This window comes from Cylas formicarius, unplaced genomic scaffold (genome assembly GCF_029955315.1).
Source record: "Cylas formicarius isolate icCylForm1 unplaced genomic scaffold, icCylForm1.1 PGA_scaffold_9__14_contigs__length_23061073, whole genome shotgun sequence".
NCBI lineage: Eukaryota > Metazoa > Arthropoda > Insecta > Coleoptera > Brentidae > Cylas > Cylas formicarius.
The window spans coordinates 18,554,556-18,572,739 of NW_026844365.1; the positions used below are offsets into that span (position 1 = coordinate 18,554,556).

An 18,184-nucleotide genomic window follows, 5' to 3' on the forward strand; every position below is an offset into this window, starting at 1 on the left:
TATCGATCGGTACTGCTCGGGCGTTCCTAAGGATCGGGTTCCAGATTTGGTTGAGTCTAAGGGTCTCCTCCTTTCGGTTGAAATTGTGTGGGTGTTTTTGTATCTCAATGGCTTCCCTGACTAGTCTGTTGTGATAGCCGTTGACCGATGCTAGTAACTTACAGCTCTCAAAGTGTATCCTGTGTTCCCCGCTGCCCAGTGCGTGTTCAGCTACTGCAGACTTCTCTGTATGTCCTAGCCTGCAGCTTGCTTTATGCTCCTTAAGGAGGAACAAGTCCCGCCCACCACCAATCGGCATAAATACAACCTGCGCAGGAGAAATCGTCAGTCTACGTCCAACATCGAGATGGAAGGACCTCTGAAGAAGCTCGCCACTCGTGCTAGCGAAACGTTAGGAAGTAATTCCAATCGACGACGGCATTTAAACCCGAACCAAGATAATAGCTTATCAACGGGCCGCGAAAGCCTTAACCAATTTATCAATTACATCACCGTTTTTAAAATACAACAAAATAGTACGCCGCAATAGAAGTGACACAGGTGGCGAGGTCTAGCAGCGCTACTTCACCTAACCACCGATACAATATAGTACATCCCAGAATATTTAGAACTAATGTAAATAGCAGTCCTTGAATGGCCCTCAGAGGGAGATAAATATTAAAATTAGTTACATTCCTAAGAAAGAGAAAAAAAAATTAACAAACATTGGAAAAAAATAAGTATAATACTCATAAACAAACAATAAAATAATTTAAATAAATTAGGCGGTTCAGAGTATCCTTCACCAATTGTGCTAATTTCTTTTTGAATGTAGAAGTTAATGGACAAGCAACAAGGAACACAGAACTGGATACGGTGACAAGTCGCCCTGTTATGTATATCACTATCCCTGACCAGTCTATCATAGAGATACCGAGGCTTTTCGTACTTAGTCATTTTATATCCTAACTTAGACAGATGCACAAAATATCTTTCAGACTTTCAGACAGACTTAATCACTGAGAATCCTTCAGTGCCGGCGTTATATATTAAATTTACGCAACCCATAGCTGCATCTCAGGCAGACATTTGGAAATTTTTGTTGATCTTTCCATCTCAGAGTGGGCCAGTATATAATGTCCCCATATCCCAATAGAGGGAGTATGAGAGTCATACAGTTTTAGTCTAAACTTAGTAAGTAAGTAGAGTTTAAGCAAAATATTTGAATCAGCAGCATGATGGTTATCGTCTATATAATCCTCTCCAATATTTCAGACATTACACAGGGGCGAAAATGTGAAAGTGTGACATTTCAAATGGCGAAGTTTTCTGAGGATTATTAATTCCGTAAAAACGACCCAAATACAACTCCCAAATCCTATCTTTATTAACCTGCTATTCACTAGCAGGATCAACAAGACCTCCGATAATGTTCCAATAGTTCCGTATTTTCAAGAAACCTTTGGGATCTCAGCGAAGATTATAACTTATATAAGCTTTTTCCATTTGTGAGAGCCATAGTAAAAATGTTTTGCAAGTATGTATATTCATTTCTTGCCGAATTAGCCGTAAATATTTTGTAAGTAGAAACGGCCTTATTTCTAAGTCTTTTCGTAAGGCTTCAATTCTCAGTAAACCAAGGTGCTGGAGCTTTGGTTATCTATGATTTTTTTCAGGGGAGCGTGAATAAACTGTATAGATTTTTGGTAAAGAAAAGGGGCATCTCATCAACATCAGTTAAGTGGGATTCTGCTACGAATTCACGTTCCTAGGCCAATATCCAACTCCTGATCAGTAGAGTTTTCAATTCAGCCCGGAATTTTTTCTAGCACCAAATTAACTCACAAACGAGAGGGGATCGTAAGGGGAAAATAGAGTTAATGGGCTGCTACGTAAGTGGAATTTTATCAATAGGGCTAAAAAAAATTAAATTCTTGAAATTTGGGTAAAAGCAGTGAATCTCCTTTTAAGAGGTGATTTTTTGGGGTAAAAAAACGAGAAAAAATGGCGAAAATTTACGGAAATTTGGCCTGTATAGAATTATCCAATAAAGTGATGGTGGTCTATATAAAACCTTAGTTAAAAAATAAAAAATTTGAAGGCAAATCTTATAGTAATGTGGGTGAGAGCGTCACATAGATAATTCCATCAAAATTAGCCTTTCATCAGGCACCACATTGAGCGGAAAAACCTTAGTTATGCGGTTTTGCATTTAAAGGTACACCTGATTTTCACAGACTTATAAATGTGGATAAAATGAAAAATGCCAATATGCGAAAGGGGAAATTCCTATTATTGATTTTTTAAATTTTTTTGGATAATTTTTTTATTATTTAATATAAAAATTTCATGCGATTATGTGGCTGAACCGGTCTGAGGTTGAAAAAATGTGTCAACAAGTGCGCACCTATATAAAGGTTAATTTTAAATTAGAGTATTCTATTAAATTAATTGAATTGTTTCTATTTATTAATTCTTATGATCAGATTAATAGGAAGTTTTACAAAAAAAAGAAAACAAGAAACATAAAAACACTTAGATTATTATCACCTTATTAGTTATTTATCTTCTAATTCCTATTAGTCAATATGATAGAGTTCTATTTGATATAGACGAAATAGATATGTACTAGCAAAAATTACACAACAATGATTATTATTTATTTTACATATTATATGTATTAATATATAACAATATTTACTTATTTATTCTTTAATTTATTTTCTTAATATTAATAAATATATAAACAATATCCTAAAGAACAACAAACAAATCAGAGATACATTTCTCGTGATTAAAATTAGTATATCCGCGATAAGTTCGATATGACCTTTGAGGCTGGTTCCTAACCGGCTCCAAATCACAGATAACTAGCGAATAGTCAGATGTCACTGACACCAACGCTACCAGGAAGATCTCTAGAAGGCGATATCAATATATCTGTTAAAGTTTGAGACGTAGCAGTTATTCTTAAAACTCCTAAGACACTTGAAACTATTACTAGCCTTATTAATAAAGTTAACATTAAAATCTGACCCGAAGCAAACTTGAATTAATTCCTAACATAAAATGCAATACATCCTCTGCTACTATGGTCCTTTCCATGTAGACTGTAACCAGGTATAGTAACACTACAATGAATATTATTTGTACTTAGCCACGTCTCAGATAGCTCCAGCTCACCCATTAAAAATCGCTAAATAATACAAAGTTTGAACACAATGAGCGAACATTGAGATGAGAGAAGCTGAGCGGTTTATACCGATTCTGCATTTTCTACAGTAATAAAAATATATAATAAAATGATAAAATAAATAGGTAAGACAAAACTCAAGACGAAAATAACTCTTTATTGAGTAATGGAAAGTGACAGAGGAAATGGCATTGAGAATTATTAAAGTTATGACTATCGCCAGTTGGAAGAAAATAAGTAATCTTTTCTTCCTGAAACGCAAAAAAAAACAAAACCGTAGCATAATTATTATTACAATACATCATAACACATACAATTTTAACAGGGAGAACCAAAAAAGTAACATCCGATACATGCATTTTGTATTTTTCCTTGTCTTTAGATTCTCAAAACTTAGATATATCAACTTCTAGAGGCCACTTGGTATCAACGCATATTTCCTACCATTCGTAATAATTATTATCGTCATTCCGATTTGATCTAATTCAACCCTTTTAACGTTCGGAAACTCTATCGTTGAACATCCGAAACAATGCGTTTCGGTCCAACGTGCACTAATTAAATTTTGCGGAAGTTTTGTGTTATTGCCGGTTTCATGAGAATGACAAATTTACATGCGCTAATACAGTGCGGAATTAAATCAAAATTAGCAGAGTCGACGACTAATTAGTTTCGTAAATGTGTTATAGAAATACCGTAGCTCATTATCAGCTATTTCAATCGAAGGCGGTAACCTAGTTTGCCGGTATTTGTGTCGCCTCGTTTAATCTGGCTGCCGCTAGCTGCTGAATTCTGTTTGTAAACTGGAGATTCCCAGCGTCGCTTGATAAGGTGATAACGAATGAAATCAATTTGTTTAATAGTTTAAAAACCGAAACGCGAGTAATTTAGAGCCTTTCTGGCATCCTTGTAAGTCTAAGATCATAACGAATAATGGAGGCCTCTGGTAGTCTCGTGTTTAGCCATTAATGGATGGATGGTCCGCTGGAAGAGCCCTCGGCCAAAGGTATAAAATTAATAATCACTGAAAAATGACTTTGTAAGTGGCGGCTTACTAGTATTTTAGTGAACGCGGTTCCGGAGACTACCATGAAGACATGAATGACAGTCATGAATGATGTCAGCCATAAAAACATCCACATAGTCATTAAAATGTTGGGAAATAATAAGGTGCTCTACAGTGTCCTTATTTCTTTTATTTCAATCGCATGTTCGACGCATTTGTTCACGAACCACGGAATTTAATTACACTTGTAAGTTAGTTTCAAAATTCCTCTTTTTAAAAGGGATATTATGTCTTGGTACAAACCATTTTACTTGCCCCCGTACCAATTCTATGGGGTTTGATTCACATATACAGGGCTGAGTTGCTGATATGATAGAGCTTTTTCGTAATATTTCAAATTTAAAAATGCAAATACTATTCCTAAAAAAAAATATTTCTGTTGGTAAATAAATAATCAAAATGATTTCCATTCACTATGACGCGTTTAAATAATAATTCCTCGTTTCGAAATAATTTAGAGACATTATCACTCCTATGTCATAATTCATCTCTAATATGAACTACTTCTTCATACACTAGCGACTTTATATGCTTTCCAAACAGATAATTTAATAGGATTGAAATCATAGGGGGTTAAGGCGTGTGACGACTATTTCACCGACATTGATTATTTAGGTAGCCTTGAAAAGTGCGCCATGGATATCATTGTTCTTTTTAACTGTAATCGGCGAATTGAGTTCTCAAATTCCTGTTGTAATCGGCGTTCAGTTGTCAAGTAGAGATATTTTAGATCCCACGCATGCTTATTTCAAAACTTATAGACATGTGTGTAAATGTTGTGTGTAAATGTTGCTTCATCTGTAAACATCATTTTATTTAAAAACATTGGGTCGCCGGTTTTGCCGAATCTGACGAAAACGATCAAAGTCCAATCTGACGAGAGGATAACCCGCTAAAAGATTTTGCGCAGGAGTGATATGGATAAAGCATTTCTTGGTGGAAACTGTCGATTTGCTTTTTTTGGTTCCCACTGTCATTCGTCTTGTGATTATTTCCTGTTTTTCAGGCAATTTGACTAAAATTTCTTCTTCCAGCTCAGGTGTAATCATTGTTGGACGCCCCACAGAGTCCCTCTTGAAGCGGAACGAACCAGTCTTGCCAAGTGTGCTCTTAATATTCTTAAAAATTTTAAAATCTCAGCGCCTTGGATTTGGAAACGCCTCCAAATAATTGTGCGTATAAACATATCATATCGCGGATCTACAGGTTGGAAAACAACGTATGTCTTGGTATTGTCGAAAAACAAAAGTTTTTACAAATGCCCAAACAGCAAATAAATCCATCAGAACCTAAGTGCCTTTATCACATTTGTTTTACTCACAACCTACTTTCAATTATTTTGAACCACGGAACTTTTCAGTTAGGTGCAACGAGAATTTCAAATTCAAATTTCTCAAAAAATAGCGACAATTAAAAGAAATAAGTTTTCTCTCTAAAAAATGTATAAGAAGTGTCAAATATTGTTCAAAAGCCTCTATTAATTACGGAATTAGTTTAAAAAATCAGAAAGGAAATTGCAACTTTAACACCCTCTCGGTTAATAGCAATTTTTGCACCAAGGTAAGTTTGGTTAAATCGTAATATTTTTGCCTAAAGAATGCCCTATATTGCCATGTACTATTACTTATGGGACACCCTGTATATGTGCATTACACCCAATAGAATTGGTATGGGTGCAAGTAAATAAATAAAGACAGTAGACTATGAACAAGTGCGTCCAACATGTGACTTAAATAAAAGAAACAAGATTGTTTTCGAAAAGTCGTAGCTGGGCGGGGCAAGTTCGAAGCGCGAGTTATATGCCCCAAACTGCAGACGAAGCCCAAAGCTAAGCGAAGATAATGCCTCGCTGACAACGCATCGAAAGCCTATTTATTCGATTATCATATTGTAAAATTGTTCTTAATTATTCCGGCCTTTGTATCGACCAATTATTTTGCTTTCTGTATAAAAAAATGTTTTTAAAAACTCTCTCCCGAATTTTGAACATTTAAGTTGCGCAGTCGGAACGGATTTTCCAAGTGCAGTAGTGATGGACAATTAAGTTCGAAACTTTTGGACATTCGCTACGTGGATTTTCAAATCCTTCAGCACACAGAACCAGCACCAGCACCATACGGAGAAATACGAAACCGTAAATGCCATTTCCGTTTGCAACTCCGATACCTCTGTATAAGGTCACTTGAAAGGATAGTTTAGGGCTCTCATTGCATGCGATTAGGTTAAGAAATAGAGAAAACAAATCAAATCAAATCAATTAATGAGCGATTCTGAAATCGAAAATCTCGAAAAACATTTCAATTCAATTTTAAAGTTAGGGGACAAAACACAAAAAAAGAGTCAAAACAATGACCTAACGAGAAAGCTCAGGTAGTATCAGTAGTGCGGAAGCAAGATTTAATTGAAATCTTTTTAAATCTAAAGTAGATAACATAAAACCTTATGATGGAAATAGCGACACGCTAAATAAGTTTATTGCTATGTGCGAAAGGTTAATAAATCCCTACGTTAGTTTGGGAGATGCGGAACTAAATAACCATACCTTCGATTGTATCATAGACAAACTAGTAGGGAAAGCAGAGTTAATGGTAGGCAACCTATCAGAATTGACAGATTGGTTAAGCATTAAAGATGTGCTCATTCAATGCTTTGCAGATAGGAGAAATTTAGGACTAGGACAAGACCGTTCAAAAACGAACATTTAGTTGATTTCGGTGTTAGGCTACAACTTTTAAAGAGTAGTGTAACACAGCGGATTAGTAATTCAGAAGATTTAGATTGTAATGAAATACTTTTCCATGTAAATTATTACAACAAACTTCATAGCTGGATGCACCGGGACGCTCAAAAACAACTTGCATTTAAAACAACAAGATTCTTTAGAGGAAGGAAGGTTTCTGCATTGCAAAATTTCAAAAACCTCTACGGGAATCTAACTAACGCAATAAAAAAATTCAAAATATCCAACTTCCAACAAAACAATGCAAACCAATTCCAAATACCAATTCATCGACTATTCAACACGAAACATTTTCAACCATTTCAACAATTCCAAAACCAGCCGAATCTAAGTAGATTGCAGCCTCGAATAAATCCCAACACAAATTTCATGCCAAACAATTTTAACAATTTTTCAAATCCGAACCATTGTGAAAATCAATTCTAAAAACCACAATTTCCATCTCAACCAATAAATATTCAACCGAGGCAAATATTTGTCTTCCAACTCAATCGAACTTTCTAAACCGACAGCAATGTCAAGAATCTCAAGACAAACAAACAGTTCATTTACAAGACGACCGATAAGACAAAATTATTTTAATAACGACAATTAACCCCCGAATTTTATCGCGGAAGAATTGTTTAACCAAGAATGCAATCAAAACTTTGATTATCATGTTAATCAAAATGAGTATAATGATTACTACGAATTTCACGAAAGTTATTAACAAAATAAGTATGAAGATACATTACATATCGAACAATACGTCAAAACACAAAATCCAAATGACGACAACAAACAACCAACCCTAGTTGAAATTAATATATTTTCTAACAACGCTTTACCGTATATTCAGATACGTAAACCAAATATTAAACTACTATTAGACAAGGGTAGTGCATGATCGATATTACGTCCAACTATCGCTGAAAAATATTTGCCAAATTGCATTTATCATAAAAACAATGAAATAAAGACAGCTGTAAGAAGTCAAAATACTAGATTTCATGCTAGCATACAAGCATTTTCTGAATTTAACATCGATTATCGAATAGAGCTTGTCCTATTTGATTTTTACGTCTTTTTTGACGGACTAATAGGCTTAACTGATTTAATTAATATCAATCTGAACATCGATTTAATAAACAAAAAGTTAATAGGATTTAACAACGAAATTACTTTGAAATATAGAAAACAATCAGAAGCAAACTTTACTGTAAATCCCCATGAAACATCTTTAAAGAAGATACCAGTAAGTGAAAGCAAAGTTCAACGCACAAAGAATTCATTGATTCTTTTAACAGGTGCACAGGTTACTTCGGACTTTGCAAGAAGTTTGAACTAACAAACGACGCATCAAAATATGCCATCTCAGGAATTTTATCCCATGACGGACATCTACGCATCAGGAACTCTGAACCCGGCAGAGATAAACTACTCGACAATTGAAAAGGAAGTCTTAACAACTGTTTGGAGCTGTAAATGATATAGACCTTATTTATTCTGATAAAAATTTATTATTTACAAGGATCATAAACCCTATAGTGATTAATGTAATTAAAAGAGCCAAATTCACGACTCGTTAGATGGAGACCTAAATTCGAGGAGTATGAGTACGAAATAAACTACAAAAAAACGGACGCTTTATCACGATATCCAAATGATATGAACTCTATTGAAACTGACTCGATATTTAACAACTTAGGAGACGCGGATGAAATATAGGCGACTTTTTATTACACGATAACGATGAATTGCCAAATCTAGACGACTTAACGTTAGATGAAATTTTCTTCAAACCGAAAGAACAAAAAATTAAATTTTATTCCGACTTTCAAATCAAACCCCCATTTAACTAACGAGAAAATCTAATTAATTAGAATTTTCACTGTAATATTACAAAACACTTTCAAAAATTCAGTATTTAAAATAATTCATTGCAATGTCGTTCTCGAAGACATCGAAACCCAAGATGACCAACAAGAAAAACTAAGTCTATCCCCATACGACAAAAACGAGCCATCGTTGAATAAACGAAATGAAGAATTCTCTTTGTAGAAAATATTATTGGCCCAAAACGAATAAAAGAAAATTATGTTAACAATTGTGACATATGCCAACAGAATAAGTATGGTCGAAAAGCACCAGTGATAAAATTTAACTTAAGCCCAACAGCAACAAAACCATTCGAATACATTCATGTTGATACCTTTAGGATGTGTTGCCTCGGCTAGCCAATCGGAAATAAACAAAAACTGATGTCGTACTTTCTATTTTCCTTTTAAAACTGAATTACACACTTACACATTTGGTAATTTTACAAGAAAAATTAACAAAATAATACTCGCAAAATTGGCGCGTAGCGTATCACGCTACCCCCTTGTCTCCCCACAGTTACTCATTTCGCCGTTCTCACTCGTCTTCTTCTTAACTTCTGACAATACACTTTACCACAAACACAACTGGGACAAGGTATTGGGCGCACCATAAGGGTAAACCATGAAGCCTACGTTACAATAAGCATATGCATTAAAAAGCATAACAGGAGCCTAGGTAATTTCACAACGCATCATGGATTACCATTGAAAATAACCTCAGATCAGGGAAATAAAATTTAAAAACAAGGACCTCGAAAACTTTTGTAAGTTATACCGACACCACAAAATAGTAATTCAAACTCCTCTGTGGAGAGATTTCATTCAAGTATTATTGAAAGTTATAGATGTCTTAAAGAAGAAAATAAGGATCTAACCCCAGATCAACTCATAAAGACAGCAGTAAGGGGATACAACAACTCTATACACACAGTGACAAAATTTACAGCTTTTGAAATGATAAATGGTCATTTAAATCCCCAAAACCAATTTGATCTAAATGATAACGCGATCATTTCTTCTTATATTCAGTAGCATAAAGAAAACTCAAGTAAGTTGTACGAACAAATAAAGAAATTAAATGAAAAAACGAAAGAAGGCGTTGTTTCAAAAAGAAACGAAAATCGCGCAGAACCAACAAATTTTAATGATCAAAAATATGCTTTCATTAAAGCATAATTTGGAAGCAAATAACTAAATAAATTTAAAAAGATACCGTTAATAAACCAAACAGAAAATAAATTAAAAACACCAAAGACAAGCTATCATAAAAGTAGTACAAAGAGGCCAAAGGCTAATAAAAATCTATTCTTTCAAGTGACCAAACGCGTAAATCCTATACTTCCTTTCCAGTTAGGTAACGCATAGTTAATTTATAACAAACACACATTTACCCATTGTTTAGATTTAACCCAAATAATTAATCACGTAGAAAGCATAAAGAACGCATTCAAAATAACTAAAAATAAGTTTAATGTTAAAAATTTTACTAATAATATTTCTTGTTATGGACTTGCCAAAAATTTGCTTTTAAGAACTGAATATTTAATACAAATTACGGTGGAAAAACTTGAAAATTTACATCCACATGTTCGTAAAGAACGAGGTCTAATTAACTCGGTTGGTAAAATAAATAAATGGCTATTTGGAACTTTCGACCCTGACGACGGAAATTATTATAAAGCAGTAATAAATACACTTTAGAAAAACCAAAATAATTTAGCCAAAAAATTAGAACTACATGTATCTTTATCAATGAGCATAATTAATAACTATAATAAAACTATTGTGAAATTAAATGAAAATCATCGAAAATTACAAACTGGTTTTAAAACATTCACTGCATTTTGGAATTTATGACGATAAATTCTTTACAAAACTATCTTAGTTTTCACGGGATCATTATTCAATTAAACTTAGATTGCCAAAATATTATAATGTTTCTAGATAACCTAGAAGACGCTATTATGTTTGCAAATGTTAATGGGCTTCATAATAATATTTTATCGATTTCGGAGTTGAATAAAGTGATTAAATATCTAGCATCAATTTATAAAGAAAATCAAATTCCACAATTTAAAAACATTTTATCTTCTTATCAAATTTTGGGAACTCAGATAAATTTTGTTGACTCGAAAGTGATCTTTGCAGTCCATGTACCAATTCTAAGATTCGAAATATTTTCCTTTTACCATATTTTCCTAATAATCCAAAATCAATCATTTTTTATACCCCAATACCCTTATGTGGCACAAGCGAAGAAGAAGAGACAATTAACCGTAGAAACATGTCCCGTCATCTAAGAAATCTACTGTTGTAAAGAAGAAACTCACCCCCGAGATGTATGCGTGGAGAACTTATTTAACGACGTCGGAATTGAAAACTGCCCCATTACGGAAATGAACCTGTCAGAAGCAATTATAGAACAAATCACTAAAAATTTAGTTCTTGTTCTACCACAGAAGCCTGAAAAACTGCTAATCAAGTGTAATACAGATCGATATATGCAAATCAAAGTACCAGTACTGATTAAAATACCAGGAAACTGTCAAATAGAAATTAATGAAGAAAAATTCTTCAACGATGTGAAAATCCAGTTCGGAAAACCAATACTTTTACCAAAAATCCAATTGACAGGATTTTTTTTTTCAATGGAGTAAGTGGTTTTCAAGAAAATACTTGTTTTCTAAAACCATGCAGCACGTGGTACTAGTAAATGACGTCATTGCGTCTGGATTGAGGGCGAGAAATAGTGATTTTCATTTGGATTTTTTGAAATATCTCGAACAGCGTACGTGATAGATGGAAACCGTTTATACAAAAATTGTAGATTTCGATGTTGGCTATAACACTGTTTAAACCAATTGCCCATATTTTTCACGAATTTTGATTTACGGCTAATAATTTAATAGCGAAAAGAACGATTTTCAGGATCTATTAGATTTTTGTCTATAATTGAAAAACCCTGTATATAATGGAAAAAATGCCTGAAATAAAGGTTATGGTTCCGGATCTCCTCCATTTCCGGGTTCATAAATTTTGCCGATAGGGTTAATAGTTTTCGAAAAAACAATGTTTTTCTGAAAGTCAAAATATACCAAAAAAATTTTTCAAAAATTTTTAAAAAATATTTTGCTAGATTTCAGTAAGTTCTCTTTCAACAGATGAAATGCGGGTATGTACTTCTGCCCTTCCGCCAAATCTGAAGTCGATAGCTGCAAATTTAAGACACCTACTAATTTTTGAATATAGCACTTAATAATTTGACACAACAGGAAAATCCTTAAATTCAAAAGTTTTAGCTGTTTATCCGACATCCGAAGCACAGTCTTTCAGTTATAGCAAATTGTCAATAATAGGGAGACCCATTTTTTAGTTTTATTGAATTTCCGGCGCACACTGTACATTTTTGAAAAACTTTCGAGAATAAAATTTTATGTAGCCGAATCTTAAGAGTCTTCAGATTCAAGAATTTCGTCTGCCAAATTCGAAGTCGGTAGCTTCAAATTTCGGGCATTTATCGTGTTTCCTAGCAACGTTCAAAAAACAGTCAAAAATAGAAAAAAAAGATGGACGCTGCTATTTTTACATGTCTTATGCATCCCATGGACGGTTAAAAACGAGCAAAATTTTAAGCGTGTAGCTCAAACGGTTCGGAAGTTATCGTCGAAAAACGCTGGAACATAGAACGGGGAAACGGAGAACGGACACACAAAAAAAATATTTTTTTGGACGCTGTACCCGCTGTAGGTCCCGTAGGACCTACCGTTACCGAGATTTCGAGGTTTGTGAGGAGCGCGTATACTTTCCAAAAGAATCAATTCATGCTAAAAAACACTGCAGAGCACATTATTTCACTGCACGATTTTGTCTGCAAACTACTGTGATTCTTATTTAGTAACCATGAATGCAAGTCTTCAAAATTGAAATACGAAAACCTCTAATTGCAATTTTCCGAAGTGTATTGTTTTAAGAAAGAGATCATAGCTATAATTCTGATTCTGATAAAATCGTTCTCTGCTTTAAATAAAATACCGCAAAATTGGGTTGACATAACTTTTTTTATATTATAACGGGAAAGTCTATATTAAGCTTTGTTTCAAAATTTTCCATGAATGAATCGGCTAGAAACGCGGACAACCAGAGAAGTAGACAAATCGTTGTTCCTCCCACTTGCTGATGAGCTTATTATTCTGTTAATAGTAAATTTGATCGGTACATGATTGGGAATGAGGTATACTAGATTAACACTATAGCATACAAGGACTTACTCTTGCTCTTAAGTGGGATGGACACGCCTGGAAACAATAAGTTAACATTAAAAGACAATTAAATTTCACCATCTAAATGGCCGTCTTTAAGCGTATTGTCAATAAGTGGGAAAGTGAACTTGTAAATTGTTTGGTTATCGGAAAGATCAAAACAATTCCATCTGGATTTAATATTTGTCTCCCAACAGTGAAGCCAGATATAACAAATAAAAAATACTCAATAGACAACTCCAAAACTTTTTAGAAGAAAGAATTCTGGAATATCTGCAACAAAGCACATTTAATGTAGATATTATCTATTTTGGCATCTATAAAAACTGCTGGGTCTGATTTCTTATTCAATTTATCGGATCTGGTCCAACTTGCATCGTTATGACTGTCCCAAATCACTATAATAAAATACCTAAGCGTTATTTTTAACAATTTCTTGGAAATTTCAACGACTTGTTCATTAAGTTGATTATTTTTACAAAACGGGATTTTTTTAGAACTAGAATTCTAGGAAAGAATAGTTGCACAAGATCCAATAGCATATCAACTTTGTAATGGGACAACTTCTAACCAAACAACAGGAAAATCCTTCTAAATGAAAATGTCTTCTACCAATTTTTTTCAGGCGGTAATGAGGTTCAACTCAAAGTGAAAACTACATTCTAATTTTCTTCAAAATTTCCAATGTGAATTATGCAGTTATGGTGGAAAATATAAGGAAATGTTATGGTAATTGGGATAAGTTTTGTGGTAATTGCATTCTATAGAAATTGAAAAGTATGCTTTATGATAGGGATGACAAGCTATTAGCATAATTGATAATATAATATCTCCGTTGTTAAGTCAGCAGTCTGATAATTCGCCAAGGAAAGTGACGTTGTTAATATTTCGCATTCAGCATTTCACCTACGACTTTTTCTACGACAGTTAGTTTTTGGGTACATTGTCGCCAAACAAAACGAATACATTCACTGACATATCCGTCACAATTCAAGGCAACATCCGATTGCTCCCAAACCCGCGAGGTAAAATCTCGGAAATGTCCGAAGTGGCTCGGATCCGTGGGAAACAAAACTGATGTGGTAAAGTGACGCTTCCCGCACGCTAGATCGGTAGGTAATGAGGTATTTTACAGACGGGAGTACAAAAAGTATATTTTCTTCTTAACCATATCAATATAAACAAAAACTATAAAGTTCTAAAAGAATCCCAATGATATTTTGGCAGTTGAGTATTCTCCGACTCTTTACTGTTGGTCCGACTTACGTGCCTATGACATTTGTTTATTTTTTGGACTATAATATTAAAACTAAAAAAATATCATTGAAACATAATAGTTTTGCTAAATCTGGGATTATGATTTTAAATCTTGTATTAATAATTGGATTATTATGTCACTTTGTTGTAACATTTGATCAAATATTGGTTTAGATTGCTTGATTTTATGTTATTTTATGTTTCTTGTTGAAATTGTTATTTTGAGTTTATTAAAATTATTGTGAGCGTTATTACGATTGCACCTATTTTTAACGGGTTCCAACATTGATATTATTTTTTCTCTTGTTGTTTTTGTTTTGGTTATGGTCTTCGAAATGTAGGTTAGAAAATAGTATATTCGAACAGTTTTTTTGTACTGACCTATCGCTACTTATTTAATTGAAGCATGATCATTGCAATAGAAGTTAGTTATTATTATTTCAGCTACATCTGGTAGTAATTCTTAAGGTAATTAGGGGTAATTTTAGACAGAAGTGGTAATTTAGTGTAAAATTTATAATCTCATTGGTTTCAAGAAAATGGTAAATACAAAAGTTGTGAAGGTGCACAATGTAAAATTATATTTAATGTTTACAGGGTGGCTCAAAATAGAATAACGAAAAAAACATACATTTTACGAAATAGAACACCCTATGTGCAAATTTTGTTTTCAATTCCTTTTAAAATACTTAAACATTTTTATTAATAATAGTACATATCTAAATGTTTTAAATTAAAAAAACTCTCGTTTTCTAACTAGCAAAGTATTAAATATGGGTATATGGCATACATAACAAAAGTTGGTGTATTGTTATTAATTAAAGAGTTTTTCAAAACGAATTCAAAAAATGCATGTTTCATTCGCCACGCATTTTTGAATAATTTTAAATTGTTCATCTTAACAATCTTTACCATTTTTGAATTTACCAGTTTCTCATAACTTTTGAAAACAATAAGATAATGAACTTAACCGCTATATCACCCTATACACAGATCGAATAATGAAATCCCAATCGATTTGTCCCTTTCTCTGCCTTTTAGTTCAATCTCGGCTGCTTTTAAGAACATAGCCTATTTAAAAATTGGTTACTTCTCTAATCAGATTGCCTATAACTTAAAGGCGAATTTTTATTTCAAATTTAGGCCACGTCCACCAGGATCGTCGGTGGCATCTGGTGGTTTTTCACTCTAATCATCATCTCATCCTACACTGCCAACCTGGCGGCCTTTTTAACCGTGGAAAGAATGATAACGCCAATAGAAAGTGCCCAAGATTTGGCTGAACAAACTGACATTGCCTATGGGACGCTGGAAGGGGGAAGCACTATGACGTTCTTTAGGGTAACGCTGGAAAGTTAGATGGGGGAGATATTTTTCATTAATTATTCATTTCGCAGGACTCTAAAATAGGAATCTATCAGAAAATGTGGCGGTTTATGGAGAGCCGCAATCCCCCTGTATTCGTGAAATCTTACGAAGAAGGCATCCAAAGAGTGTTGCAAGGAAACTACGCGTTTCTAATGGAGTCGACGATGTTGGATTATGCAGTGCAACGAGATTGTAACCTCACCCAAATCGGAGGGCTTTTGGACTCCAAAGGATACGGTATCGCCACTCCCAAAGGCAGCCCCTGGCGAGATAAGATTTCGCTGTCAATTTTGGAGCTACAGGAGAAAGGGGTCATACAAATTTTGTACGACAAGTGGTGGAAAAATACCGGTGATGTCTGCACGCGCGACGATAAGAGTAAAGAGTCAAAGGCCAATGCTTTGGGAGTTGAAAATATAGGTGAGTAATTTGTGTTTGCGTCTCTAAGCGTAAAGATTAAAAAAGTTATTAAACACAGCAACAACATTTTCATATTTTTCAAGAAATATTAAAGTATGACGTCATCTTTACTCCCCATAAAATAGAAAATACATAGTGTTAGACTATTCTCTATTACTGCAACATGTTTGTACTTGGGGATGATCGTAGGGCCCGAAAAACACCAGAAATTGCTCGAAATTATTTTCAAATTCCTAGAATGGCCGCTTCTATGGTGAATATAGAAAAGGCGTATCTTCAGCAACAGGTAATATTTTCCAAAAATCATTCGATATGGTACGTTGGAACAAATTCCGGTATTATTTTTTTAGTCAATTATATTAACTTTCTAATAGTTACCAGTTGATCAAATTGAAAATTCCTAAAAAGTAATCTCCATGTAATTAGAGAATTCAGAAAATAAGAAATAGGCACATCTTATTATTTCAAACAACTTTGGTTTACTTGGATGCTATTTGCAAAAAATGGTACCTTACTCTGCACTGTGTTTTCCGTTTTTTGCTTCATTCTATATTTGTAAGTAGTACCACATTACATATGGTTAAATTTTTATAGAGAAAATTGCCGCATATATAAAAATGCAATTTTATACGAGTTTATGTATAAAATCAAAGAAAGAATAAGAAATATGTATAAAGAGAAAAGCAAGAAGCAAACATATCTCGGCAAGCAGATGGTCTAGCAAAAATCAGTCTTGACAAATAACTATTTAAAAAACCGGTGAAAATTTTCAATATGCATACTTTTCAGGTAGCCCTCGTATATGAATGAGTACCCTGAAATTTATTTGTTCTTGGCCAGTTCTGCAAGACAGAAATGTTTGTCATTACCATCCGTATAAATTAGTTAGGAAATCGCAAAGATTTTAAATTCTTGATTGCTAACTTCCCTTTAAAACTGTCTGACTTTTATGAAAATATAAGCGTATCATTTTCGTCTTTGCATAGAAATGATTGTCCTTCTAGATGTGATCAGATACACAGCGTTTCTGATCATATGAAGAGTGCCGGATACAAATTTTTCCAACTGATCAATATCACGGAATCTGTTTGTAGACTAGTTCGTACAAATGGCCCCACAAGAAAACATCTAGGCTTGTAATGTCAGAGAACCTAGGCGACCCTTGTACTTCTGAACGGTGCCCTATCCACCATTGTCGAAAAGTTCTATCCAAAGATTCCTCTATCAGAGTATAGGGTTTTGAAATTTCATGTTAATATATTTGTGAATCAAATTTTAACTGCAGTTTCTTTTTAAAACGAATCTTTATGGAGTTTAAAATATATAAAATCAATATAAAAATAAATGTTTCAATTCTTGAAAGAAAAAAAAATACTTAAAAAAAAACATCTCTCCCACAGTGCTGAGGTGAGATGGCGCACCAAAAAAAAAGTTTTTTGGCCAAAATTTCACATTGTTTTGCACATCAGAAAACCGCATTCATCGCAAAAGTTAACAAACTTGGAACAGGAATCATGAAACCACTTGGAGCAACGTAAGCAATGAACCCAGTCGTCAGATTTTGTGGTTTGGGAATACTCCTCGCTACAACCAGCGCAAGCCTCGTCAGCGTCATCGATATCATCTGAAGAATCATCGAATATCGATGCTTCTAAATCGTCGTCTGAAGATGAGGAGCTTTGCGTAGCTTTCTTAGTTTTAATTTTAGTAATTTTTGATTTCTTAATAACTGGTTCCATTTTACTAATGTTTTTTCCTTTCTGTGTTGTCTTATCAGTTTTTTTCTTTTTCTCGAAAATTGTTGCCTCTGTGGTTAAAATTTCTGCCAGCTGTTTGCCCCTTCGTCGGACAGAATTAACTTCAGCAGAAACAAATGGAACAGGCGAGATGATATCCAGTAATTTTCCAGGGGTAGTTTTCTTGGTTCTTGCAGGAGGTTTATTTTGATTTTCTGGTACAGGTGCATCTACAGTCTGCCAACTGCAGCAAGACTGTTGATTATCGTCAGCTAAACCTTCAGGATAACTTTGAGAACCACCATTC

The 18,184-nt window shown here is 33.9% G+C and overlaps 1 protein-coding gene across 1 annotated transcript in view; it reads left to right on the top strand.

Annotated features, from left to right (window-relative positions):
* The window catches only part of LOC132707105 (glutamate receptor ionotropic, kainate 2), a 665,601-nt gene that overhangs the window by 621,026 nt on the left and 26,391 nt on the right, over positions 1–18,184 (top strand). The window contains exons 12-13 of the mRNA XM_060678792.1: positions 15,497–15,694; positions 15,751–16,141. Of these exons, the coding sequence (XP_060534775.1) occupies positions 15,497–15,694; positions 15,751–16,141 (589 nt within the window). The remainder of the gene's footprint in view (positions 1–15,496; positions 15,695–15,750; positions 16,142–18,184) is intronic.